This window comes from Leptomonas pyrrhocoris (assembly GCF_001293395.1).
Source record: "Leptomonas pyrrhocoris isolate H10 chromosome Unknown, whole genome shotgun sequence".
Classification (NCBI taxonomy): Eukaryota; Euglenozoa; class Kinetoplastea; order Trypanosomatida; family Trypanosomatidae; genus Leptomonas; species Leptomonas pyrrhocoris.
The window spans coordinates 78,945-105,798 of NW_015438376.1; the positions used below are offsets into that span (position 1 = coordinate 78,945).

General features: G+C 57.9%; 8 protein-coding genes across 11 annotated transcripts; 7 read left to right on the top strand and 1 right to left on the bottom strand.

Moving 5' to 3' along the window:
- Positions 1 to 2,449: 2,449 nt before the first annotated feature.
- On the top strand, positions 2,450 to 3,738 carry ABB37_07697 (putative ras-family member GTP-binding protein; the record flags this gene model as incomplete). 3 transcript variants are annotated; one of them, XM_015806422.1, is made up of 1 exon in its annotated part: positions 2,450 to 3,738. In XM_015806422.1, the coding sequence occupies exon 1, from the start codon at positions 2,665 to 2,667 to the stop codon at positions 3,736 to 3,738; it is 1,074 nt and encodes a 357-aa protein (XP_015654786.1). In that variant the 5' UTR covers positions 2,450 to 2,664. The 3 variants fall into 3 exon arrangements, with proteins under 3 accessions (XP_015654786.1, XP_015654787.1, XP_015654788.1); XM_015806423.1 differs by having other exon boundaries at positions 2,454 to 3,738; XM_015806424.1 differs by having other exon boundaries at positions 2,457 to 3,738.
- A 721-nt stretch (positions 3,739 to 4,459) lies between these two features.
- On the top strand, positions 4,460 to 8,574 carry ABB37_07698 (hypothetical protein; the record flags this gene model as incomplete). The annotated part of the gene is made up of 1 exon (XM_015806425.1): positions 4,460 to 8,574. Exon 1 carries the CDS (start codon positions 4,996 to 4,998, stop codon positions 8,572 to 8,574), a length of 3,579 nt encoding a protein of 1,192 aa, XP_015654789.1. The 5' UTR covers positions 4,460 to 4,995.
- A 644-nt stretch (positions 8,575 to 9,218) lies between these two features.
- On the top strand, positions 9,219 to 11,416 carry ABB37_07699 (hypothetical protein; the record flags this gene model as incomplete). The annotated part of the gene is made up of 1 exon (XM_015806426.1): positions 9,219 to 11,416. Exon 1 carries the CDS (start codon positions 9,557 to 9,559, stop codon positions 11,414 to 11,416), a length of 1,860 nt encoding a protein of 619 aa, XP_015654790.1. The 5' UTR covers positions 9,219 to 9,556.
- Positions 11,417 to 12,094: 678 nt separating this feature from the next.
- On the top strand, positions 12,095 to 15,684 carry ABB37_07700 (phospholipid-transporting ATPase 1-like protein; the record flags this gene model as incomplete). Of its 2 annotated transcripts, none has more annotated exons than XM_015806427.1 (1): positions 12,095 to 15,684. In XM_015806427.1, the coding sequence occupies exon 1, from the start codon at positions 12,391 to 12,393 to the stop codon at positions 15,682 to 15,684; it is 3,294 nt and encodes a 1,097-aa protein (XP_015654791.1). In that variant the 5' UTR covers positions 12,095 to 12,390. The 2 variants fall into 2 exon arrangements, with proteins under 2 accessions (XP_015654791.1, XP_015654792.1); XM_015806428.1 differs by having other exon boundaries at positions 12,103 to 15,684.
- Positions 15,685 to 17,319: 1,635 nt separating this feature from the next.
- ABB37_07701 (hypothetical protein) lies at positions 17,320 to 20,417 on the top strand (the record flags this gene model as incomplete). Its single annotated transcript, XM_015806429.1, has 1 exon — positions 17,320 to 20,417. Exon 1 carries the CDS (start codon positions 17,478 to 17,480, stop codon positions 20,415 to 20,417), a length of 2,940 nt encoding a protein of 979 aa, XP_015654793.1. The 5' UTR covers positions 17,320 to 17,477.
- A 780-nt stretch (positions 20,418 to 21,197) lies between these two features.
- Positions 21,198 to 22,264, top strand: ABB37_07702 (hypothetical protein; the record flags this gene model as incomplete). The annotated part of the gene is made up of 1 exon (XM_015806430.1): positions 21,198 to 22,264. The coding sequence occupies exon 1, from the start codon at positions 21,473 to 21,475 to the stop codon at positions 22,262 to 22,264; it is 792 nt and encodes a 263-aa protein (XP_015654794.1). The 5' UTR covers positions 21,198 to 21,472.
- A 2,229-nt stretch (positions 22,265 to 24,493) lies between these two features.
- On the top strand, positions 24,494 to 26,254 carry ABB37_07703 (putative phosphoprotein phosphatase; the record flags this gene model as incomplete). Its single annotated transcript, XM_015806431.1, has 1 exon — positions 24,494 to 26,254. One exon carries the CDS (start codon positions 24,494 to 24,496, stop codon positions 26,252 to 26,254), a length of 1,761 nt encoding a protein of 586 aa, XP_015654795.1.
- A 148-nt stretch (positions 26,255 to 26,402) lies between these two features.
- ABB37_07704 (putative phosphoprotein phosphatase) lies at positions 26,403 to 26,768 on the bottom strand (the record flags this gene model as incomplete). The annotated part of the gene is made up of 1 exon (XM_015806432.1): positions 26,403 to 26,768. One exon carries the CDS (start codon positions 26,766 to 26,768, stop codon positions 26,403 to 26,405), a length of 366 nt encoding a protein of 121 aa, XP_015654796.1.
- Positions 26,769 to 26,854: the final 86 nt, after the last annotated feature.

Genomic DNA, 26,854 nt, shown 5'->3' on the forward strand with positions numbered 1-26,854 from the left:
CTTCGTCTTCTCCTCGTGTGTGTGTGTGTGTGTGTGTGTGTGTGTGTGTGTGTTTGGGCCTCTGGCATACAGAAAGACTAAGTATATGTATATTTGAGGAATGTGCGAGGCGAACAGCACCCACCTTGAGGCTCCCCCTCCCCACATGAAGTGTGTCAGCCTATTCCTTTTGGCGTTGTAAGAGCTGCTCACACCACGTAACGAAGCGCATTCTTTCCGTTTTTTTGTTTTCTTCTTCCTTCTCTTTACAGCGGAGCTGCTCCCTCGTTGGCATTATAGATACACATAAGAAAAATGAGGAACCTATTTCCCCCCCCCCCTTCTTGGCTTCGCGCACCGGTGCGAAAGCGAACGGGTGTTGGTGTGAGCTGTGTGTTGTTGCTGGCGGGATTCTAAACGCCACCGCGTCAACTTGAATCGAAACAGCAGGAAAAGGAAGTTCTTCGTAAATTGGTAGAAGAGGAATTTTCCACTTTAAGAAAAAACTAATATTTATTTATAAGGGGTTTTCTCCATGAAATGGAACGGAAAGGAAGGAAAGGCACCGTCATACTGCGATGCCCCACTGGAAAATAATTAAGGAACACAATCCCGCTCGTACAAAAACGGAGTCGCTCTTGTTTTCAGAGCTGTAGAACGTATCTGCGCGCTGCACGCACTTCAACATACGGTCCCCTCTGAGTGTTCAATTTCTTGTTTGATTGCGTGTGCGTGTGTGTGTGGTACGCCGTTGCGGTTCATGGCAGGGGTATAACATTTCTTTTCTCCGTCTATTTTTCCCCGTTCTTGTTTCCCCTTTTTCCTTTATAATAATAATAGTGTGCCGATACACGCGCTCGCTTTTACTTGTCCTGTTGTGCGCTGGTGGTGGTTTTGTTGTTGTTGCCTCCGCGCATATTTTCCTTGTCCTCTGCACTCACGGTGTTTCTCGTTCCCTTCCTGGTTTCTTACGTTCCCAAGAAAAAAAAATATATTCTTTGTTTTGGTAGTGTTGGGTGTAACTTCGCCTTTTGACGTGTGGCTTCTGCACCACCACCTGACGTTTCTCACGGTAATGTCTTCGTAAATGCAAGTGTGTTACACACACACACACATGCACGCATGTAAATATATAGGAGGAATGCGTTGGCGTTTCTTCGCCACAGTATACAGCTCGTTTGCCTTTGATGTTAACTGGTGAACGTCGTTGCAATTTCGCTTTCTTTGTCTTTTCTTCTTCTTCTCTTTAAAATAACAACATTTATGTGTTGAGCACGTGAGCACGTTGGCGTGTTTGTGTTGCTGGGGCTCCCCGCATCGTAGGCGATGAGACCAACAAAGGCGTAGCGTTCCCGTTAATTGTATTTCCTTTGTAGAAGTCGCAGAATCGACGAGGGGAATGTGTTCGTTTTGGGTGTTGTTGTGGTGGTGATGATTCTCTTTTCCTTTTCGCTGAGTAATTTCCTGCGGTGTAGAAAATTGTTTTTTTTTTCTTGTTGCTGCTCTTTCTTTTTGTTCGTTTGTCTGGCGGTGTTCGCCTGAAACGCTTCGTGTCTCGTTCTCGGGGGGTTCTCTCCTCTTCTGTCTTGGGCAACAGCACAAGCACTCTGCGTGATTTTCCTGTGTGTGGACGATCATTAGCGGCTCTTCTCGCGGTGCCGGCTTCTAATGTAATCGTTTTCTCAGTGCTTTTGCCTGTTTTATATGAACACAATATATATCTGTATCTACGAATGCGTTATTTGCGTCGTGCGCGACGGCTGCGGCCTTCTTTTTTTCCCCCTTTTCTTTTTTCAGCTCCAAATTGATGTCTATTTTTGTTTTTAAACGGGAAAGTCCGCATTTTCACCTAAATGTTTTCTGTGTGTGTTCTCTTCTCGCCTGATCTAAGTTGTTGCGCTAAACGAGGGGGTTATCCCCTTCGTTCTCCGCCTCGCTGCGTTATTATTCTCGTTCTACCTTTGCTGTTTTGCCTCCGTTCGCAAGAACACACGAAAAAAAAATGAAATAACTGTTCTCAGGACTCAGCACTCTGCCGTGTTTGTGTGTGGTGGGGGGGGGGGCGATGAGGAGCGCTAAGACGCTTTGAAAAAGAGAATTCTCCCTTCCTTTTTTAGAGGGGAAGAGAGAGGTCTGAAGGCAGCAGTCGTGCGCTCGGGGTGAACGTTGCCGCCACCGACCTGGAGCACATCTGCCTCTCCTCTCCTCGTCATGCCGCGCATTCAGTACACCTCAGCGCGCACAGCATTTTGCCAAGGAAAAAGGGCTGGTTTTTGCGTTCATAAGAATACCGTCACTGAAGAGGTGATCTCTGCTCTGCCGCATTGCACACATCACGTCATCCCGCGTACGCGGTCATTCTTTCTCTCCTTCATCCTCCTCCTTCCCTTTTTTTTTCTTGCTGCTGGTGTTGTTCTTTCCGGGACTGACTGCGCACACACCGCACATGTGATGCGGCACGCTCACCGGAAGCGAGCAGGAAAGTGAAGAGCAATAGCAATAAAAAGGAAGAGAGTATACCGTGCCTATTACGATCGCCTTCCCCCGCCTCCCGTCCGGTGAGTGCATTTGCAGCTTCCATCTTTTGTATATCGAGCATCTCGACGCAGCACACGGTGACACGTGCGATCTCGCACTCGTGCGCTTTCCTTCGACTCACAACCGCACACGTCTTTTCTCGCTGTCATGGATCAGAAACAAATGCAGAAGCTGCTGCTGATGGGGCCCGGCGGCGCGGGTAAGACGTGCATGCGCAGCATCATCTTCGACAACTACCTGCCCCGGGACGCCCTGCGCCTCGGCATTACGATCTCGCTCGACCAGAGCCAGGTGCACATCCTGCGGAACTTATTTCTCAACTTGTGGGACTGCGGCGGACAGCACCGCTACGTCTCCGAGTACCTCAGCCGCCAGAAGGAGTACATCTTCCGCTACGTTGGTGTAATGCTCTTTGTTTTCGACATCAACAGCATGAGCCGCGACAGCTACGGTGCGAGCGGCGTGGGGAGTAGCAGCATCGGTGGCGGCGGAGAAGGCGGAAGCGCCACGACGGACTGGAAGCTGCCGGAGATGCTGAACTACTTCAAGGAGGCAATGCGCTACATCCGGCAGTACAGTCCAAAGGCCAAAGTCTTTGTTTTGCTGCACAAGATCGATTTGATTCACCGCGACATGCGCCAGGAGATCTTCGAGGCCCGCAAGCAGGAGATTATGAACTGCATCGACCCCGAAGACGGCGCGGACATCGATTTCTTCGGCACGAGCATCTGGTCCGACTCCCTCTACCTCGCCTACAGCTCCGTCGTGCGCTCGCTCGTGCCGCACCGCGACGTCCTCGTGGAGACGATGCGGGGCATCGCCGTGGCGTGCGACGCCGTCGAAGTCGCGCTGTACGAGCGCAGCACGTTTCTGTGCTTGACGCACGTCACCCGCACCGCCGCGAAGGACGCCGCTGCGGCGCCGCCGTTCCTGCAGGGCAACGGCGAGCTGCGCACGACGGAGGTGAGCGAGACGGTGAAGCACTTCAAGCTGAGCTGCATGAACAACACGACGAGCTTGGGCGGGCTCAGCATTGCGACGGAGTCCTTCACAGCCATGCTGTACCCCTTTACGGAGTGCACCCACGTCTTGGTCGTGTCGGCCGATCCGCAGGTGAGCGTGGAGCTGCATAAGCTGAACGTGAACGCGGCCCGCCGCCGCTTTCAGCAGTTTCTCGACTCGGATGAGCCGACGGCGTGTGCGATGCGGGAGGTGTTGTGATGAAACGGTAGGGAAGGTTTTAAATTACTTTTTTTGTTCGAGCTGTCGCTGCGTGATTCTCTTTCCTTCTTTGTTTTGCATAGTTGTCACTGTCATTTTGTGGTGCGCATGATACCCTCCGTTTCCCATTGCTGCCTCGGGTGCTGTCGATCACTGCTGCTATTCACTCACTCTCTCATTACTACTATTAGTGATATTTTCCTTTTTTTTTCTGCATTGCTGCTTCGCTTCACCTTCTTTCTGGCTGCGCGTTGGTGCGGGCGCCGCGAGTCAACACTCGGCTCGTTGGCGGACTTTGGCTTTTCTCCTTGGTGGAGGAGCGATTTGCTTGGTTGGGGGGGGGGGGGAACGGGGAGATGAAGAAGGGCCAATGCGGCCCTCCCCTCTTTACTGTAACTACAAACGCAGCAAACAAAAAAGGTACGTGAAGAGAAGGCCGCCCATACCAAAGTGCACCTGCAGGTGTTCTGTGAGTGTGTGTTGGCTTGGTGTGTGTCTGTGCACCGCTCATAGCAGTTTCGCACGGGGAGCCACACCGGCCCGTTTTTGGGCCCACTCTTCGCTTCGACATGCGGTCGGAAAAGATGGCGTTTCTGTTTTCTCCCTCGTCCGCTGCTTGACGCGCAGTCCAACACCGTTGACGCTCCTCCTTTTTCCCCTGTTTTCTTTACGGTTCCTTTCTTCGTTGTCTCGCCCCTCCCCCTTCTTCTCTCGCGCATGCAGTGGATCATTTACAGTACTCACGAAACAGCAGAAGCACACACATACACACATTTCATTTCTGTGTGTCCTCTCAGCAGGCGCGGCCCCGCAGGCGTTCCTTTGCCGCCGCCCCACACAACTCTTCGGCGTTTGCTTTTCCTTTCCTTTTCATCTATTCCGTTTCTATTGTTATCATTTTTGTTACTGTTCTCCCTCTCTCTCTCTCTTTAGCGGAGTCTTTGAACGCTGCGGCTCACCGTATCGAGCGTTGTGGAGCTCCCTCGACTGACACCGAAAACTTGACGAGGACGGCGCGCCGGAGCCGTGCGGTCCAAAAGGGAAAAGGAAGCACCTGAAGAATTAGAAGAAACAACGGCACCTCTTGCCTCGCACGAATTCTTCGTTACTCGTGCCTTTATCGTCCGCTGTTACCCCGTCTCCTGCTATCTACGTATAGATATCTTTATGCTTCCTTACGCACGTAGACAGCCGTAGAAGACCACCTCGAGCAACACAAACACAAAAACGCAGGAGGGGAAAAAGAAAACCATAATAATGCCGCCGGTGACATCGTCCACGTCGGCGCCGGCACCTGCGACTCCGCTCTCCGCGCAGTGGCACGTGGGCCACGCCGTGACCGCACCGAAGCGCTGCTGCACCGCCTACCGACACCGCTACGTCGTCTACGCCGCCACCGACAACGCCGTCGCTGTGGTCGACGTGACGTCGCCGCCGTCCACGACCTCCTCGATTGAGCTGCGATGGCGAAGCCAAATGCGCGTGTTCTCATTGAGTGCTGCGGACGAGGCGGTGGCATTCGTGAGCGGGCACCCCGAGCGGGATATCGTGTGCGTCGGCACGCAGCAGCACGGTCTCTACGTCACATCGCTTTCCCAACCGATTTTTGCGGAGTCGACGAAGCTGCCGCGCAGCGTTACCGGCGACGCGACCTACGGCGCGACGTTCTTGTTTACGGAGGCGGCTCACTACCTCGCCTTCTCCTCCCTCCTCTCCAGTCATTTATCGGACCCTGCGCCGTACCGCTTGTCGCTGTGGTGCATGGACACTCACGCGCTGCTCTGGCGAGGGGCGATGGCGCCGTTAGAATCGATGTGCAGCTTCTCTTTCGACCTATCTTTCGCCGCTTGCCAAGCGGGTAAAGTGTGTCTCTTCACGGTGCAGACGCAGCACCACAGCGGCAGCGCGGAGGAAACAGTGGCGGGGTCGCGTGCTGGAGGCAACAGCAACGGCGAGCGGAGTCGGTTGATGGTACTCAGTCGGCCGTGCAGCGCCGTCACGGAGCTGCGAGACGCCGAGTACACCCACTGCATCGCCGGCCCTGCCGAAGGCGAGGACGCCTACATCGCCCTGACAGCGAGTGGCTTCCTCGTCGCGCTGCACGCCACGAGTGGTGCGATGACGCGGTGGATGGACTGCAAGGTGCCCGCCGCGACGGGGCTCTGCGTGTATGCGGGGGACAGCCTCGTGCTGACTGGCGAACTGACGCGCTTCTTCCACGCGAGCAGCTGGGAGTTTCAGGGACGCATCAAGTTGGAGCCGCCAGCCGGTGCCGGGTTGGAGAAGAACGGCACGGGAGAGGCAGAGGCGAAGACGGCGGACGCCTTCACCGGCGCCGTGGCGGCCGACGACAGCACGGTGCTTCTCTTCTACCGCAGTGGTGCGATGTCATCTCACTCGGTCGGGCGCAGGGCCGGCACACATCGCCTAGCCCTTCACCGCAGCGCCTTCTTCCCCAACTGTCTCGCCTCGTGCCCACGCCGCGCAAGCGGCAACGGCGCCTTCGTGACGCAGGCGGGCGAGGTGCAGTGGCTTGTGGTTTCCGACGCGCTGTGGTGCTGGTGGACGCCGCACCTGTTGCTCTTCGTCTCGGCGGCCAACGGTGCCTTGGTGGCAGCTTATGCGGTGGCCTCCACCTGCGTCACGCTCCACCCCGCCTCGGGCACGGTGGTGCTCTACGACACGCAGCGTCGCGCGCTCGTCGCGTACGGCCGCACGGCGACTTCTCCCGTGGCGGAAGTAAGCACATTCGCCACCGCAGCAGCGGCAGGAAACGGCGATGAAGAAACGATTACCAGCCTTGCCAGCTCCGCCGTCGGGGAGTCCTTCTACGCGCTGGTGTCCCTGCCGAAGAGCGGGCTGCCTCCTCGCCTGCGTCGCTACCGCTGCGGCTGGGGCACCGTGAAGAAGGGCGAGGTGAGCGAGAAAAGCTTCTACATAGAGTGCATGACGAACCCAGACAGCGGCGGCAGCGACGGCGGCGTGTCCCTCCCAGATGGGACGCAGGCGCTGCTCGTGCACGCTGGTGGGCACGCCGCAGCCACGACATGCAGCACCGCTGCTGCCGAGGCCACCTTGGCGTCGGTGACCACCGAAGGCGACCGCGTCGTGTCGGTGCAGCGCAACACAATCGTCGCCGTCGGTCTGTCGGAGCATCGAGAGCGCACCTCCGCATCCACCTACACGCACCCCGACGTGATCCAGCGTGTGCTGCCCTGCCGCGGCGGACTTCTCGTCTTAGCTGCCGCGAGCTGTGCGTTTGTGCAGTGGAAAGGCGGCTCTGCGTGTAGCTGGGCTGCGACGCCGCTCGTGCACGCGGCACCGGCGGGGCGGGCTGTCGTGGCGGCGGTGGCGGCACATCGGCCCGACGTCGCGGTGGTCTGCGTGGACCGCGCCGTGGCGGTGTGGCGGCTGTCGGACAGCCCCCGCCTGCTTGCCTCCTGCGTCATCGGCGCCGCCGCTGCGTTGATGGTGGCAGACGTGGAGGAGACAGCACGCCAGGTGCGTTTTTATGCGATGGGGACCGCCGGCATCGACGCGTATCGGCTGGACTCCGTGGAGCTGCGTGCGTCGTCGGCGCCGCACCCGGATGTGCCGCTGCGATCGCCCGTGGCGCCGGTGGCGGTGGAGAAGCAGAAGGCCGAGGTGAAGCCGTCGCGGCCGGTCGTGCCGCCGCTTCCCACTTCCCGCACAGCCACCACGGCGGTGGCGCCGCTGACGCTGCCCGCGAGAGGAGCCCCTGCGCCCGCCGCCCCTGCTGCAGCAACAGCGCGGCCCACCACCACCACCACGACCGTCACCTCCACGAAACGAGCGGCTCGCACGCCGCGCCACCTTGCCAGAACCGTGGCGAGTCAAGCAACGCCGCCTGCACCTGCGCCACGGCAGCGCCGTACCGTCTCGGTTGGTGCGCCGTCCAGCCGTCAGCTGAATGAACGCTTTGACGAGCTAACCGGCTTTTACGCCAAGCAGAAGCAGGAGAATCGTGGCAACGAGCACCCCCGCACGCCACGCCCGGGCGGGGTAGCGCGCCAACCTCAACAGCAACCGACTCCACAGGTCCCCGCAGACGCCCCACCACCATCCGCATCCACAGCGGTCACGTCCGCGCCACCCTTACCGCAAAAGGAAGGCGACATCGCCCACCCGACACACTTCGCCGCACCGCGTGCACGGGACAGTGCGAACCCGCGAACGGTGCCAAACGCAGCTCCCGTGAGCACCGCCGCGTCGGCCTCCATGATCGACGTGTCTGCCTCGACGGTGGACTCGCAGACGTTGCGCAGCGCTGTGGCAGCCGCTACGGCAGGCGCCTCCGACAACGCACAGGGACACGTCGGACAGGAGGAGAACGCGGAAGTCCCGGCAGCCGCAGGTGGCGATCGCACCCGCCTCGCGTCGTCGGTGCCGCTGTCGTGGTCCGACAGCCCGCCCCGGCGTGCGGACCCGCGGCGGGACGACATCGGTGCGACCACGCGTGCCGACGACGCCGTGCTGCGCGGCTCCGCCAGCGCTGTCGCGAAGTCTCCTCCGCAGCCGCCGCAGGTACAACTGCAAGGGACAGAGGCTTTCAAGCAGCAGCAGCAGCACTCCGGCGAGGTCAGTGCCAGCAACAGCTTCACAAGCGAACACTTCACCGTGCAGGCGCGTCACTTACGCGAGTCGCTGCTGCAGATTAAAGAACTGCTGGAGCAGAGCGAGATGGCTGAGTCCGCCACGGAGATGTCGATGGCCCAGACGGACGAACCGGACCTCGATGAGCTCGCCCTGTTGTTGACGTCGGTGGCGGCCCAGCTGCACCAGCGACAGGTGCGACGATCTGCTGAAAGTGCCTGATCGTGTGCGGCGGCAGAAAGCAAGTTCGGCGTTTGTGTGTATGTGTGTGAGTCGTTTATTTCTCCTCTCTCGTGTTGTTGTTGTTGTTGTCGTCGCTGCTGTGTTCTCCGACTGCGCTGCTTTGCTTCGACGCCCTTCCCCCCTTCCCCCTTTTCCCTTTTCTCTCGCAACCACCGCAAAAACAAACATCCGTGTTAGACGTTGTCTTCCTTCCTTCCTTCTTCCTGTTGCAGCACATTCTCTTCCTCCGTCATCGCTGGATGTTTTAGTTCAATTATTGCACCTAAAAGCGTCCGTTAAATTTGCCTAGACCATAAAGTGGCAGCGCACAACTGGACAAGGAGGGAGGAGGAGGAAGCGGGCCAGCGTTTCTGCGGTGCTGCGGCCGGCGAAGTGGTCGACGCAACACCTCGTGTCATGTGCAGCTTGAAACCTGGCTCTACTGCGGTCTGTTGGACGATGCGCGAGCTTCGTTTGTTTCCCTTACGGCAACTTTCTCACTACGCGAGAGGGGGGAGAAAGCACATGAACTCCCTTCTATTCTGTTCTGTTCTTGCTGTACAGTTTTGTGGCGACTCTCTCCTTGCACTTTCGCTCCTTTCGTAACTCCTCCCTTCCTTTTGCACGGGATGGGAATTGCGCTCAGGGCGTACGCGCTGCGCAGAGTTCCCTGTCTGGCTCACAAGGTTTGTTTCTCGCACCCACGCTGAGAGGGGTGGTACCGACACTTCTGTTGTGCTTGCTCATTCTGGTTTTTCAGCAGCACGGACATGTACCAGCATTCTTTTTGTTTTTCTCCTTTGATCTTTTTATCCTGATATTTGTATTAGCTGTTTCCTGGCTCCTCTGCGTCCGCCTCGAGACTGAAACGGAGCTTTTGTTTTCTCGCCTATAGTTGTCTTTCGTTTTGGCGGTGTTGAGGTGAACCTGCTGTGCCGCACTGCACGCGCCTCGGCCCACCTCCGTGAAGTCCGCCCCGCACATGCACTCGCATACAGGTACTTTTCCTTCTTCTCTTTCCCAACCGTATGGCATGATGAACGCTGGCACGCCGCCTGCGCCACCGTTCTTGTCCGCGTCCGCACTTAAAGGGGGTGTCCCCCCTCCGCCGGTGCTGCACCTGCCGAACGACGCACCGCCCCCTGAGGAAATGCTGCGGCAGCTGCTGCTGGAGTGGTACAGCAGCGTCGCGGAGCTCCTCATCGGCGAGGTCGCCGCAGCGGATGTGCTCGGGTACAAGAACACACCGCAGCTTCGCGCGTGTGAGCTGAAAAGCTATTGTGCGGGCACAGAGAGCCGCAAAAAGGAAAAGGAAATCGGAAAAGGTGAAGGAGGAGGAGGAAGAGGCTTGGATGAGGTAGCTGGGTCAGCTTCGAGGCCCTCCGCACCGGCGAGCGAGTGCGAAGCGTTGCTGCATTCGCCGCACTTCCCTGTTGCTGCGTTGACCAGCATGATCGGCGGCAGCCAACGCGGCCGTCTTACCGAGAAACTCAGCGCCAAACTCACCCAGCTTCTGCCGTCGCTGCGTCTCGACTCCTGTCCGTTGCCGCAAGACACACCACGCGGATGCGGCGGCGTCTCTCCGCACAATCCGCAGCTTCGACCAACGCGACCGCAACCCTTCTCGCAGCGCACGTTGGCGATGCCCCGCTTTGACGAGCGCGAGGAGTTCATGCCCATCACGAACGGGCCGTCCTCGCCAACGACGAGCACGCCGACCGCCGCCTCGCACCCGTCACCGTCGCTGCCCGGCACGACCGCATCAACGCTTTCACCCACCACCATCGCCATCGCAGCAACGACGACGCCACCAACGCCGACGCCGTGGTGGTACTCGCTGGTGGATGCGGTGAACTCCACCCTGGACTCCTTTGATGTCCTCGTCGATGCAGTTTTCTCTGCCTCGCCCAGCACGACACCCGTGCCGACTTTGTGGACCGCCTTCTCCTCTGCGCAGTGGTTGGCCGGCACAGGTGCGTGGAGGAGCAAAGAAGCAGCGGTTGTCGACACTCACGACGGCGACGACAGCGGTGAAGAGAGTTGTATCATGGCGGGGATGCTTCTCAACCGTCACGTGCACGTGCGCCGTGGCCCCGCTTTTTCCACCGTCACCTCTCCGCTGCTGGTGGTGTTGGATCTGGATCTGACCGTGCTGCGGTACCCGCTGAGCTCCCTCTCATTCCGCGCGGTGCAGTCCATGTCGCCGCGCGAGCTGCGGGCCCTCTTCGTCGACGTCGACTTCTTCCGCGGCTTCTGTGAGGCGGTGACCCGCCGTGGGCACGAGCTGGCGATTTGCTCGCTGACGGAGGGGGCGGCCGATCAGCACTGGTGCGAGCTCAGCGTGCCGGAGGTGGTGCTGCTCCTGCTCTCCGCCGTGCTGCCGCCGACCCGGACGTACCTGACGAGCCCGGACGACACGGTCTGCCTGCCGAAGTCCATCGCAGGACCGGGAAAGCTTTTTCACCTCCAGGTGCTGCAGGAGCGGCGCAACGCACGAGACACGTCGCCCGCCGCTGCTGTTGCTGTTGCTGCTGCTGCTGCAGCGGAGGAGCACAACGATGCCAACGGTGCCAGTCTCAGCTGCTCATCGCACGAGGCGCTGGACAGCGTTGCGTGTCGGTACGCCTCCCCTGCGCCGCTGCTGCTTCCACGCTGGCTGAGCACGGATGCGGTGTTGATTGACGACGACAAGGAGAACTGCTGGCTGGCGGTCACGCAGGGGTATCATGCCGCCCACTGCGCGGAGACCGGGCTGAGTGCGAGCTGGTTCGCCGCCAGGCCGGATTTGCAGGTGCTACTGGGTGTAACCGCCGATGAGATTCCTTGCGGAGGACCTGTGTAAAGCGCATGCTGCAGACTGTGTGTGAACAGACTCCACTACTGAAAGCTGCACATCATTGCGTGTGTGTGTGTGTGCCGTTGGTTCACAGCGTTCTCAACTCACCGTTGCCTTTCAGACTTTTTTTCTGGCTGGCACTTTCTTCAAAAGAATTCAAAGATAATAAAATGCGGTGCTCGTGTCCTTCACACGTCGAACTTTAATTTGAACCTTTCTTTTCACGGTGCGGTGATGTGCGGTTGCTGTCTTCGCGCTCTCGCACCCTCTCTCATTTGCCGGGTGGGACTGACGTTGCCGCGTCGCGTGTATGCCGATGACCTCCGCGGCAAGTCAGAAAGAGAAGAAGAAAAAAAGAGAAGCATCGTTCATTCCCCTCCAAAACAAATAATAATTATTATTATGGACTCATCGGACGTAACTGTCTTTTTTCGGATTCCTTGACGGGGGAGCAGCTGCTTAAGAGGGATAGCAAGGGACGCATTATGGGTGGGTGCGCCTATCTCCACCAACGGCAACGACATCCTTGCAGCACAATTTTGTTCTCCTGCGACATAATCGCCGCCACACACGGACACAGCCACTCACGCGAAGAATCACACAGACTTCATCCTCCTCCTCCTCTTCCTGCATTTCAATTGCCATTCGTTTCTCCTGTAACGTTATTCCTCTACCTCAACGCGCAGTTGCACAGCTACGGTTGACGACTGTTGTCCGTTGTTGTAGCTAGCAACGCATACATCTTATTTGTTATTATTATTGTTGTTAGTATCATAATCATAAATTGTTGTAGAAATTGCAGTACTGCGCGTTCTCGGAAGCTTCTTTTTTGTTTTGGGGGGCGTTTACTTGTCTTTCCTTTGCAGCTGTTTCTTTTTTGCCCTTTTAGCGCACACCGGCCCTGAGGCCAGCTGCTTTGTGTTGCTGTCGTCGTCGTCGTTGTTGTTCTTCTCTTTTTGTTTAATCCAGCCGACCTTGTCATGTCGGGGCGCCAGCCGGGTTGGCGGAGGTTCTTCCCGAGAGCCATTTTCTCCGACAAGCTCTGCAATGCCCTCTGCTGCGGCCGCCTCAGCCAGGACGAGGATGTCGAGGCGGAGGTGATTGTGTACCTAAACGACGCAGCCGCCAACGCGCCCTTCAACTACCCGTCGAACTTCATCTGCACCTCGAAATACACCCTCTGGAGTTTCCTCCCGCTGGGCCTCCTCTTCCAGTTCACCCGGGTGAGCAACGTTTACTTTTTAATTAATATGATATTTAGTCTTATTCCGGGCGTGTCGCCGGTCAGCCCGGCGACGTCGGTGGCGCCGCTGGTGGTGGTGCTGGTGGTCGCCCTCATCAAAGAAGGGATTGAAGACATCCGGCGCCACCAGGCCGATAACCGGGCAAACTCTATCGCGGCCACGGTCGTGCGGGGCGGCGAACTCGTGCCGGTGCCCAGCAAAGACGTGCAAGCAGGCGACGCGGTGTTTGTCAAAAACGGCGAGGAGGTGCGCGCCGATGTCGTCCTCTTCTCCTCCTCCGTCGACGAAGGACAGGCCTTCATCGACACGTGCAACCTGGACGGTGAGACGAACCTGAAGAGCCGGAAGGCGCTCGAGCCCACGTGGACGCTGAGCAGCGTGGCGGCGATTCAGAACAGCACGGGTGTGCTCCACACGAGCATGCCAGACCCGGGGCTGCTGTCGTGGAACGGCATGCTCGAGCTGAACGGCGAGGAATTGGCGCTGTCGCTGGACCAGTTCCTCTACCGCGGCTGCGTGCTACGAAACACGGATTGGGTGTGGGGCATGGTGGCCTACGCGGGGGTCGACACAAAGATGTTCCGCAACCTGAAGGAGAGGCCGCCCAAGTCGTCCAACCTGGACCGAAAGCTGAACGTGCTTATTATTCTAATTTTCATCTTTCAGAACATCATGCTCTTCATTATCGCCTCCCTCGCGGTGTGGTGGAACCACCGGCACAGCGATGTTGTGTATCTAGACTATTTCCTCAGGGAGCACGAAAACGGGCACCTGTGGGGTTACCGCTACCTTGCCTACTTCATTCTGTTTAGCTACTGCGTGCCCATCTCCCTGTTTATCACGATGGAGCTGTGCAAGGTGATCCAGGCGCAGTGGATGCGCGTGGACTGTCACATGATGGAGTACATGTCGGGGCGCTGGCGCCACTGCCAGCCGAACACGTCGAACCTGAACGAGCAGCTGGCGATGGTACGGTTTATCTTCAGCGACAAGACCGGCACGCTTACGGAGAATGTAATGAAGTTCAAGCACGGCGACGCCCTCGGCTTCCCTATTGATGCGGACGACCTAGAGGGCTGCAAGGCGCAGCTCAGCAAGGAGGAGGCCTCGAACGGGCTGGGGCGGGTGCAGGAGTACTTCCTAGCCCTGGCGCTGTGCAACACGATCCAGCCCTTCAAGGACACGGATCAGGAGCAAAGCATCATCTACGAAGGTAGCTCGCCGGACGAAGTTGCGCTGGTGGAGACAGCCGCACTGCTTGGGTTTCGCCTGGTCAACCGCACCACGCGCGCCATCACCTTGCAGCTCGCCAACGACACGCAGAAGACGTACAACATCCTCGCCACGCTGGAGTTCACGCCGGATCGCAAGATGATGAGCATCATCGTCGAGGACAGCGACACGAAGCGCATCACCTTATACAACAAAGGTGCGGACAGCTTTGTGCGGTCGCAGCTGAGCCGCGAGCCGGACGTGCAGGCGCACATGGAGCAGGTGGACAGCTCGCTGACGGAGATGTCGTCGACGGGGCTGCGCACGCTGCTCGTCTGCGCGAAGGACATCACCCGCGCCCAATTCGAGCGGTGGAACAGCCGCTTCATTGAAGCCGGCAAGCTGCTGCACAACCGCAGTGAGGAGGTGGATCGGGTCTGCCTTGAGATGGAAAAGAATATGCGCATCGTCGGGGCCACCGCCATCGAGGACAAGCTGCAGGACGAGGTGCCGGAGACGCTGTCGTTCTTCCTGAGCGCCGGCGTGGTGGTGTGGATGCTGACGGGCGACAAGAGAGAAACGGCGGTCACCATCGCGACGACGTCCACGCTGTGCGACCCACGCACCGACTTCGTGGACCACATCGATATCGGTCACCTCGACCCCTCCGTCAAGAGCGCGATCGATAAGGTCGGCCGTGACTTGGAGGTGATTGAGCAGCACGTCGCCCTGCGCGGCAGCGATCAGGCACGTCGCTGCACCTTCGTCGTCGACGGGCCAGCACTGAACATCGCGATGGAGCACTACTTCGACAAGTTCCTCGACCTGTCGCAGAAGGTGAACTCCGCCGTCTGCTGCCGCCTCACGCCGATTCAGAAGGCGAACGTTGTGCACATGTTTCAGAAGTCGTACGGGCTGACGGCGCTGGCCATTGGCGACGGCGCCAATGACGTGTCGATGATCCAGGAGGGACGCGTGGGGGTCGGCATTATCGGTCTGGAGGGCGCGCAGGCGGCCCTCGCGGCGGACTACGCCATCCCGCGCTTCAAGCATCTCCGCCGCCTCTGCGCCGTGCACGGCCGCTACTCCCTCTACCGCAACGCCAGCTGCATCCTTGTCAGCTTCTACAAGAATGTCATCATCGCTGTGTGTCAGTTCATCTTCGCCTTCTTCGTCGGCTTCTCCTCGCAGACACCGTTTGATGGGTGGCTGCTCACGTTCTACAACGTCGTCCTCACGAGCATCCCGCCCTTCTTTATGGGGATCTTCGACAAGGACCTCCCGGAGGAGGCGTTGCTGGAGCGGCCGAAGCTGTACAGTCCGCTCTCGCACGGCGAGTACTTCAACCTCAAACTGCAGGCTCGCTGGTTCATCGAGGCGGTTGTCACGGCCATCGCCATCTTCTTCATGGCCTACCCGACGATGATCGACCTCGACGGCTCGAACCGGCGCTACACTGGCAAGATGAGCGGCACGTTAATCTTCTGTGGTGTCCTCACAGTCGTCATTACCCGCTTTGCGCTCCACATCCGCTACTGGCAGTGGCTGCAGGTGCTCGGAGTAGGACTCTCCTACATCTTCTTTATGCTGCTCCTCATTGTGTACTCGGCGATCCCGTCTCTGTTTGGTGATACGAGCTTCTACTTTCACGCCTACACCCTCTGGAGCAGCGGTAAGTACTGGTTCTACATGATTCTGTACCTCAGCACGGTGCTCGTATTTGTGCTGAGCGCCAAGGTGATGCAGAAGCACTTCTTCCCGACCTTGCGCGACGTAGCGGAGCGTCAGTACTCGCTGCAAAACGGTGGCAAAATGTAAAGCATTAGCGGTTTCTCTTTACTTATTTTTGTTGCTCTCTATTTTTTTTTGTTTCCTATTGTATGTGTGTGTGTGTGTGTGTGTGGTTGATTAACGAGTTGTGTGGTGCGGCATTAGGGGTTTTTAATTACTTATTTTCATGAGGGAAAAGGAGATGCTGCGGTTTCCTTCCGGTAGAACTGTTCGTGTACACTAATTATTATTACGTTTAACGCTGCTCAGCACGGAATTCCCGTTTTTTTTTTTGCTTTCGCCTAATGGAAAGTCATGCCGCCTTCGGCCACGGCGCGCACGTGTGCTACGACCGTCTCATTGTGCTTCGATTCGTTTCTCTCATGTCTGCTGGTGAATGTGTGTTTTACGGTTGTACCCTCTTTATATTTGTATACATATTCTTTCTATCGAGGTGTCCATCTGCGATCACCTGCAGAGCTGCGTGGGGTGCACGGTGGGAGAGCACGCGAAGCTGTGTGGTGGTATTCAAAAAAAGAAAGAAAATACTCCTACTACTACGAAAAGGGGAAAGGGGAGCGTCGTCGGGATGAAATGACACGCCGGGGAGGCAGTTGCGATCAGCAAGACAGCGAAGCAGATTTCTCCGAGATAGGAGAGACATATCTCGCTCATTTATTTGATTGTTTTTATTCATTCATGTTTCTTGTTTTCTTCGAGGGGTAATCATTGTGGTTTCCATTTTTTTTTTCTGGTTTTCCTGCAGCGGCGAGAGGACAGGAGCAGCGGAGAGGTGGAGGGTACATGGGGAAGCAAAGTGGCGCCTCGACATCCTCTACTGAATCCATTGTATACATACATACATATGTTTTTTTTTTCGTTCTTCTCTCTCACACACGTTCTCTTCCTCTCTTTGAATCGCTGTTGTGCCGCTACTTCTTCTTCTTTTTCTTTTTTCAGTATTAGGTTTCCCACTTTTGCTTCCCCGTCGCCGCCGCCGCCGTTGCCGGAGACGGTGGGGCCTTCTCTCTCCCCCATCATGAACGGGTTGTTGTTTTTTTTTGCGTGGGTGTCCTTCATCGCGCGTCTGTATGTTGACCTGCCCGTTGTGCATTTTTTTTTTTGGTTTGTTCGCCTTTGCTTTCAATATCTCCTCGTGTTCCGCCTGCTTTGCGTCCGTTTTCCTGTATTGTTTGCTTTGGCCGTCGTGGCCGGCTTTCTCGCCTCTCGTGCGATCCGACTTCACTGTTCTTTGGCCCTTTTTGCGGAGACACACGCACGCCCGCACGCACGCTTTTTTGAGTGCGTTTTCCCCTCAGCCGTTGGATGCTGCCGCGCGGGTGCGGCTGCGCTCAGCCAGAGAGAGAGAGAGAGACAAGAGAATTCGGCGAGCACAAAGAAGCAGAAAAGAAAACAAAAATCACCGAAGGTAAAGAAGGGCGGCATTTATGGGTGGCGGCGACGGTTGCGCTCCGCAAGCAAATCCAAAGAAGACTGCACGCGCGTGTCGCAAATAATAATAATAATAATAATAAAACGTGCGCACTGCGTTGCGCTGCAGCGCTCGACATTTTTCTTCTTCGCGATGGTGTCGCCTCTGTCTTGCTGCGCTGGCGCGGCTTTCCCTCTTTCATCCTTTCCCGCTACGCATCCTTGCCTTTCACGTACACACACATACACGGTAGACAGAGTTGGGGTTGGAAAAGAAGAGAACAGTAGTTAGAAGAAACTCTATTACCTTTGCGGCGACGATATAACGGCGCACTTCACATTCAAAACAAGTACACACACACATACAGAGGCACGCTTTTATTACCTTTATCTCCCTCTCCCTCTCGGCCATGTCCAACCTATCCCACCAGCGCCAGTACCAGCAGGTGCTGGCTGATTTGACGGAGCTGCAGCAGGAGGACGTCGCGATCAGCGCCCTGCGCGTGTCAGACGATCCAAAAGCACAGCAGCATTACTACACCCAGTATTGGCTGGCCCTTTATGTTCGCTACGTCCGACTTGCGAAGCAGCTCGTAGGCATCCATGACACGGAACTGCAGCCGCAGCGACGACAAGACATGCGGACCGTACTGGACAGCTGCTTGGGTCGCATGCTCGAGGCACGCCACAACATCGTCGAGCACTGCGGCGACTACGTGTTGCTTGACGATACGTTGGAGGAGATGAAGCTGTCACCGGCGCAGCTGGACCCGCCGCTGCCCACCTACGTGCTGGAAGACCGCCGCGAGGCCCTAGAGAAGGATCGCACCTACGCCCTGTCGCTGCAGCAGTACTACCTGGAAACGGAGCCGGATGCGGCACCGGTCGCTGTGGCAGCGGCACGCTACCCGACGCTCTTCGCGCAGGACCCCACCAAGGCACTGCCGCCGCTGCCGTCGAAGGCCAGCGAGGAAGCTGGCGCGGCGGCTGCGAAGGCGAACGGCGAAGGTGCAGCGGCGAGTGATGAGCCGCCGATGCCGTTGGCCGAGGCCGTCCGCGTTCTCCAGCTGGCCGAACGGGGGCGGCAGGCGCGGCAGCGGGCCGCCATCCAGCTGCAGCTCTACCGACAACAGCAGTACGCGGCCGCCTACGGAGCGGAGCTGAAGTCGCTGACCGGGAGGGAGCGAGCTGCCACCATCGTGCAGAAGATCGCCCTCGGCTACTTACAACAAAAGAGAGCGAAGGCGCGCTATCAGCAGGAGCGGGAGCTGCTCGGGATGGCCAGCACGGCGGTGGTGCGAAGCGATCAGGCGAAGCTGGCGGCGGGCGTGCGCCGCGAGGACCGCAAGGCACGTCAGCGCGTCAATCAGGCGGAGCTGACGCAGAAAACATTCGCGATGGAGGAGCAGCTGCGCCACCAAGAAGGCCCCAAGACACTGGAGAAGATGATGGACGAGGTGCTCATGCACCTCGCGCAGTCGCGGCTCGAAGGAAAGGCGAAGGATGGCATCATGGACGTGCCGAGCGTAGACGAGGGCGGCAGCCTGGCATTGCTTGGACGATCGTCCACCGCGACAAGCAACAACGGCGGCGAAGGCGATCGCCAGAGCAGCCGGAAGAGCACCGTCGGCGTCGGCGGTGGGGGCAGGGCATCCGGTCGCGCAGCATCCGTTGCGCTTGGCTCCTCTGAGAAGGCGGCGGCTTCCGCGGTGGTGGGAGCGTCGTCGTCGTCGCGCCCGGCTTCGTCATCGAGCCGCAAAAGCGGTGCCGGAGCTGCCGCAGCGGCCGACGGTGGTGACGCGGGTGCGCCGACGGTGCCGGCGAGTGTCTTCGCCGACCACCTCAAGGCCGGCGCGGAGCGCTACAACGCCGTGTGGCGAGAGAAGTTCCAGCAGACCGCGGTGGAGCAGGATGACTTGGATCAGCTGTGCGACGACGGCCTGCTGCGACAGGAGCTGCTGGAGGGGCCGCGTGGCGTGATGCAAGACCTGCGGCGGTGCGTGGACCAGCTCGTCATGATGGAGGTGACGAACCTCAAGGAGAAGCTCGAGGCGGAGAAGAACGCGAACAAGAAGAAAGGCGGTCGCAAGGGCAAGAAGGAGAAGAAGGTGAAGAAGCCGAAGCTGCGGGACCCGACCAAGGGCGAGAACCTCGAGACGATGCTGAACACCACCATATACGAGAACAAACTGCAGCTGCCGCCGCCGGAGGTGACTTTGATGTCATTTATCGGCTCTACCGGCGTCGCGGCGGGCCCGCTGGACCGCGCCCTGCGTGTGCAAGGGCCGGACGACGAGCTCAAGAAGAAGTGGGCGCGCATCTTACGCGGGTGGAACGCGGAGGTGGAGGCGAGCGTCGGGATGCCACAGAAGAAGCTGGAAGAGATCTTCAACGCGTACACGGCGCAGGCGTCGTGGCTGCGGGACCCGTCGGCGGCCGAGGTGCGCGCGGCGGCGGCGATGTACGGTGTGCTGCCGCTGGGCTCGCAGGTGATCCACGACCTGGCCCCTCACCCGAGTGGTCTCTTCCTCTACGGTGCTCCCGGCGCCGGCAAGACGCTGCTCGCCTACGCCATTGCGAATGAAAGCGGGGCGCGCTTCTTCAACTTGTCGGCCGGCAACTTCGTGACGACGAAGGGGATTGCCAAGATGGTGCACATCGTCTTCTACGCGGCGCGGCTGGCGGGGCCCTCCGTCATCTACATCGACAACGTAGAAAAGATTTTCCCCGGAAAGGGCGGGAAGGGGAAGCGAGCCAAGAAGGATGCCGAGGCAGCCCGTGGAAAGAAACTGAAGAAGGAGCTCATCAAAGGCATCGCCAGCCTGCAGCCCACCGATCGTGTCTTGTTGATCGCCACGTCCTGTGCGCCATGGACGGTGGATATGACGCCGCTACGCAAGTACTTCCAACGCGCGCTGCACCTTGCCACACCAGACTACACCGCACGCGAGGAGCTGCTGCGTGCGTTTGTGAATGAGCGCCTGCAGGCGGGGCATCTCCCGCCTCTCTCCGACACCGCGGCCGCCACGACGGCGCCTATCAACGACGCCCTGCGCCACGTCGCGGTCTTGATGGACGGCTTCTCCGCCAAGCAGCTGCGCGACGCCGTAGCGCAGACGCTGCCGCAGCGACGGCTGGAGCGGCTGCCGCAGCACCCGCTCGCGCCGGAGGAGTTTGTGCCGGCCATGTCGACCACAGAGGGCTTGAGCTCTGCCGATCGGCTCAAGTTCCAGGAGTTTCAAGCGACGCTGCCTACCGCGATGCGCCGTGCGAACCCGGTCAAGGACTTCCAACCGCCAGAGGACGAGGCGGCGCAGCGGAAGGCCGCCGCAGCGCCAAAGAAGAAGTAAGGACGGCCTTTCACTCTCTTATTGTCGTGTTCCGACAGATGTGAATTAACATGGCTCCCCTTTTTTGTTCTTCCAACCCAATAAACCGATGTATTATACGCTTTATTTTGTTTTAAAAGCTGCAGGCTATCCCGGTGTGTGTGTGTGTGTTCTATTTGGCCCTCGTATGCACGGTTGCTGCCGTCAAGAAGCTCCTTCATATATTGTCGCTACTGTTTTTATTTTTATTGCTACTGCGCGGCTTCACACACGCTATATGACGTGACTTTCGTTGCTGCGCGCAGGCGCGGTGTATGCACCTCTTCTTCACCCCCTTTTTCCCTGTACGTTAGAACCGGTGAGGTGGACCACCTCCCGCCACCGCCACCGCAAAACACAAGCACACACACACACACACATACTCAAAGGAATGATCGTAGAGTAGGCCGCTGTGTGAATGTGCTATTCATCGTAAAAGAGCATGCTTTGGGGAGCTGCCACTTCTCGTAGGGAAAGGGGGAGGGGTGAGCACCGGAGCGAAATGGACTTGGCTCTTGCCCCTCTGCCTCTGCGCTGCGTCTCTAGCGTATCGCGGTCTGATCCGACTACACGTGAGAACGATGTCGACGCTGGCGGATGAGGGCAGCGGAAGAGGAGGGAAACGATTTCCTTTCGCGGTGCGCGTGCGTCGTTGCGCCGCTCTTTGACGATTTCCGTTCTGCTGCTTCTTCGTCGTAGCTGTTCCCTTTATGTCTTTCCCTCCCCGCCTTCCTTACTCTTTTCCACATTTCAAAACGACGCAGAAATCGTTGGTGCAATTTTCTTTGCCTTTTTACTTTGTTTGTGGGGGCTTGCGAGTGGAGGGTGAGAGCTGCCGCGTAGCGTGCCGTTCCGGACTTTTCTTCAGAATTGTATTCGGAAGGAGCGCTTGTTGTGTGCGTGTGTGTGAACGGCGTCTACAGGGAGTCTTCCAGCACTTTCGCCGCGTTTTGTTGATATCACCGACACACAGTATACACGTATCATCATCATTCTTGTGTGTGTCTTATATTATCTTACCTCGATTTGTTCTTCCCATGGATCCCGCAACTGACGCCCCAAACTGGAGAGGCTCTCTCGCGCGACTGCGTGCGGCCGGCTGCCCATCCCTCGAGCCCGTGCTGCGCGGCCAGATGCCACGTGAGGCAGTCCTCGTGCTGGACCACAACGCGATCGGCGACGTTGTGGCGTCCACGATGGAGGCGCTGACCGGGGCGGGCTACGCGAACAACTTGATCGTGCCGGAGCTGGCGCTGGACTTCTTCGATGAAAACGCGAAAACGAGCTCAAAGGCTGCGTTTAGCCTTCACGGCCCCCCTGCTGCTGCATCGTCGGCCGAGTCGCCGCTGCGGCCGAAGGAGCTCCTCAACTACGAGAAGTTGCATCTGAAGAAGCACGTGCTGCTGACGAAGGACACGTTCCGTGTGACGGTGCAGCGCGTCGATGAGTACGATGCAGAGCTCCTCGAGCAGCTGAAGATACCGGCCAACTCGTACGATACGCGGCTGTACGTGCTGTGTGCCGTGTACTTCAAGAAGAAGCTGCAGCGGCCCACGGTGATCATCACGTCGGACCCGGTGGTGGTCGAGATGGCGGCGGAGTACGGTATTTTGACGTGCCCGGCAGAAAACATCTGCGATTGCGGCGGTCTCATAAGCAAAAAGGCGGAGGAGGAGAAGGGCGAACAGAAAGTGCCGCCGCCGCCGCCGTCGGCGAGCCAGCAGAGGACAACGCACCGGGATGTGGCGACCGTTGGGAAGACGAAGCCCGGCGCCACGGTTCGGAAGCAGAAAGGACCGCATGTTCTCGGGAAGGGCCGCGTAAAGTAATTTCAAGCAGAGACAGCTTTTGTGAATGGCGGGGCGTGTGGGATGACGAGTCGGGGCGTTGGCAGAGGTTTACTGCTTTTCCCCCACGGACCGCACGCGCCTCCATTTTCATTTTACATTCATTTGTCTCTCTTTGTCCAACGAGCACAGAAGAACGTCTTCCCCCTCAAAAAAGAAGAAGAAAAAAAAAAAACGCTGCCCTGCGCTACCTCAGCTGCTGCAAAACGGTAGAATACAGGCATGATTGTATGATTCTTATTCGTATTCTTAATGCTCGTTCATAAGTATTAAAAAGAAGGAGGGATTGATGTCTAAAGAATGCACGGCGTGTGCAAGCAGCTTTGTTTCTCAAGCGTGTGTCCTGCCAGTTTACAATATTCCTCCATCTTCTTCCTACTTCTCTCTCTCCCTCTCTGCCTTTCTCTTCTTTTTCCATCCGTTCTCGTGCGTGGCGCGCGATCCTTTTGTTTTCCTTGTGGGGCTGGACGTGCTCACAACGGTGTTTGCCGCCCTCCTGCTCGACTGGCGCCTCTCCTCCGCCTGCTCAAGCAGTTCGTTCCTCAACGTCCCCCAGTCCTCCCAAAGAAAGAAAGGAAGTATAAATAATACAAGAGGAGAGGGGAGGTCCGCTGTGTCAGTCTCTCTATTTCGTGTTCTCGTCTCACGTGCGTTCAGGACTTCTACGTATATTCATTAAAAAGAAACACACATCTTAGTTTTGTTTGTATGTGTATGAATGTATATTGTTCATCTATCTAGATATACATACTTCCTCCAGACCGTAAGCAGAGTTCTTAATATATATCTCCCCACCTCTATCAGCACTGTGGCCTGAGGCAGCTTGAGGGAGTCGCCCCGACCGAGTGCCGGCGCTGTTCAATACCCCTTTCATTATTATTATTCTTCTTCCTTTGGCAAGACGGTCACCTCTCTTTCTCTCTTTCTCTCTTTTCTTTTTTTTATTTGCTTTTATTCTTCAACGTGACGAAAGCTCGTGTTTGTCACATCTATTGCAGGTGCGAAGAGATCACCGAACAAAAAGAACGTTCTGGCTTTCTCTCTCTCTCTCTCTCTCTCTATATATATATATATAAGAAAAACGCCTAAATCATCATCACCCTTCATGTTAAAACGCGTCCGGAAAAAGAAACGCAGTTAGTTATCCACACACAAACAAAAACAAAGAACAGCGAAGAAACCTACTCATTTCCCCCCCCCCCTCCGCCTCCCTCTCCGCTTACTCGATAAGCTTCGTGAAGTTCATCTCGTTTTATGTTTGACGCACCTCCCTTTTTTTTCGAAGTTTATATCTTGACTACACAACTACGACCAATTGCGCATCTACTTCCTCTGTGTTCGTCAGTCTTCAGCGCTGTCGTTGCACGGTCTTCACTTTCGAATACCTTCACTGTACCAGCTCCTTTTTTTAACTTGTATGTTTGGCTCGTTTTTGGCCTCGGCTTCTCTTCCGTTGATTTTTCATTCTCTCTCGCTTACTTGAAGTTTTGTTTTCGTCTTTTTCTCCTTCGCTTTGTGATCTTCTTTTGCCTGTTTTTCGTTTGCCTTCAATCTTCGTAGCCAGATTTGCCTCGTCTCTTTGGGAGGGGAGGGGGCGCTCGTCTTGCGCTGCTTTTATCGCTTCTCTTTCCTTCTTTGTTATTATTTCTATCATTATTTCTGCCGTAGTTCGTAGGCTAAATCGCGTGTTCAATGCTCCTGGGTGCGTCCGCTTCGTTGTCTTCGAGTTCTGTTGCTCCCCGATCTACTTTCCTCCTTACCTTTTCGTCTCTCTTCTCATTTTACCACGCCGGGGGCTTTTGAGGCGCGAATACGCAATCCCCAAGGGAGTATCGTGGTGCGTCTTGGAGTTATTCTGCTCGTCTTCGTTTTTTCTTTTTCTTTGTTCTCCTTTGTCACCGCTTCACTGTGATAAGCGTGGTGTACGACGAGGGAAGGAGAAAGGAGGGCAGAGAGAAGCGCGGAGCGAAGGTCAACGTGCAGCGCTCGAAGTCGCCCTCCCACGTTCTCCGCCGCCTTTTCTCATCGTAACGCGTCACATGCAAAAACAGCTCTATCCTTATCTGCCTTGTGCTTTTCGATTTGTGTGTTCTTCACCTCTCCTGTGCGTTTCAGCCTCCGTACCTCAATTGCGTACTCGCACAGGTACGCCTCTCCGCTCGTGGTTTTGCGTTTGTTGGTTGGTTTGTTGGTTTTCATCGTTGTGCTACCATGCCGCATAGCACGCTGAGCGCGTCCCGGCGGCAGCGCACCTCTGAAAGCGAGGCGCGGGCCCCCTTCAGCTCCTTCCGCAGCAACGACGGCGATCCGTTTAATGAAGACTCTACTCCCTACACGACCTACGGCGCCGGCGCCGGCAGCGTCGCGGCCAGCCCGTCCACGTCCCCCTGCGCCTCCGTCTCACCACCGGCGGGACTGTCACCAGAGACCAACGCCCTCTGCGCGCAGGCGCCGTCCGCCGCGGCGAGCTTCACCCGCAAAGTCACCGCGTGGCTGCCGCAGCGGAAGTCGTCCTCGCCGGCCGGCACGTTGATTCCACTGGAGAGCAAGCGGTCCAAAGCGGATGCCGCCGGTACGAAGGGGAAGGCTGCCCACGCGGTCCCACCACTTCAGCTGGTCGGCCGGATCAACGCCGACAACGCCGCCGCCTCGCAACGTGGCACCTCCATAACGCTCAGGTCGCCGACGTTCATCGTGACGCCGCGTGGGGCTGTACCCGTCAGCCCGCGTGTGGGGATGACGACAACAGCGACAACCCCAGTGGCCACCACCCCCACGCCCCGCAATCCACCCACTACGCGTCCGCGCAGCCTCTCGTCTGCTCCGATGGTGCCCGTGCGTCACCAAACCACGCCGCCACCGGTGCTCACGGCAGGATCCAAAAGTAGTGGGATCGCCGCAGCCGCAGCCGCAACAGGTGCCGCTTCTACTCTACCTCGCCAGGGTGCATCAGCGACGCACGAGCCGTTCCTCGATGCGCAGCCCGCAGTGCCACCAAAGATGCGTCTCTCAGGCGAGGGAGGTTGCATCATTAGCAGTAGTAGTAATCATAATAACGGTGCTGGTCAGCCCAGCGCTGGGAGCCCTGCGGAGGCCGCGGCGGCTTCCTCGTCCGCCATCGGTAAGCCAACGCCCGTCGTCGGCAACCACGCGCGTGCCACCGCCCGTCGGTCGGTCAGTCGGAGCTGCTCCACGCTGTGTTTCGTGACGGATACGTCGGCGAGCAGTGCCCTCGCGAGCCTGGAAGAGGAGGAGCTGAGGCCAAATGCGGCGCGGCCGCCCTTCTTCAGCGCCGCCCCCGCACGCGGGGACTTCGTGGCGATGATTGAGTGGTTGCTGTGTCGTGGAGAGCAGCGTGACATTGGGCTGCCCCCTGCATCTGTGTCCATCGTCAATGGACGTAGCAGGAGCCCGCGCCTGACGCCGCCGCCGCCGACGTTCTTTACGGAGGACAACATCACGAAGCTGTGCACGGCCGCCACGCAGGTGCTGTCCGCCGAGCCGGGCCTGCTGGAGCTCGACGTGCCCGCCGACGACACCCTCATCGTCGTTGGCGACATCCACGGCCAGTTCCAGGATCTCTACACGAGTGTGCTGTGCCAGCAGTACGACCGCCGTCGGTGCAACCCCGGCGGCCTGGACCGCCACTTCCTCTTCATGGGCGACTACGTGGATCGCGGCCCGCACAGTTTGGAGGTGGTGCTTCTGTTGTTGGCGCTGAAGGTGGAGTACCCCTCGCTGGTATACTTGACCCGCGGCAACCACGAGGAGGAGAAGACGTCGCGCGTGTACGGGTTCCTGACGGAGGCGACGTCCTCGTTGGGCGCCGTGGCCGGGGGTGCGGTGTGGAGCGCGGTGAACAAAGTCTTCCTCGATCTGCCTCTGGCGGCCATCGTGCAGACACCGCACATGCGCTTCTTCGTGACGCACGGCGGCCTCTACACTCCCCAAAAAGAGAATTATCAAGCGTAAGGGAACCAGGTGTCCAAACAACCCATAGCCCAGAGAAGAGAACAAAAAATCCAGAAACCCCCACAAGCAGAGCATCACATTTGACGTGCATTTCTCCTTTCACATCTCCCTCCCCCTCTCCTTTTTCCCTTCTAGTCATCTTCAGCGCTCACGAGAACATGGACGAGTAGGGGAACACAGGTCGAGGCCCGGGCGCCTCCTCCTCCGCCTCAATGCTCTCATACTGCTTCAAGATCGGCCGCCGGTTGTGACCGTTTACGACCAGCACCGCACCCTTATTGCCGTTCACACCGCAGTAGTTCGGCGCCGAGAAGACCGTCACCACGCGGTCGTTGTGCGTCCAGAAGTAACCATTCATCGCCACCTGATGCGCACGGCAGATGAAGTCCACCTTGTTCGCTGCACAGAAGTTAGACGACGCGGTGGGACCGAACAGAAAGCCGCAGCCGCGTGGGTTGCGCTTGTACAGGGGCACGTCGTTTGTCGGGTCCGACCAGAGAAGGCCCGTGACCATATCATCTTGGTCGGCGGTGATGTCGCCCGCGCTATAGCGATTGCGGTTCACCGCTGCAATTTCTTCGACGGTGCTCAGACACGGTG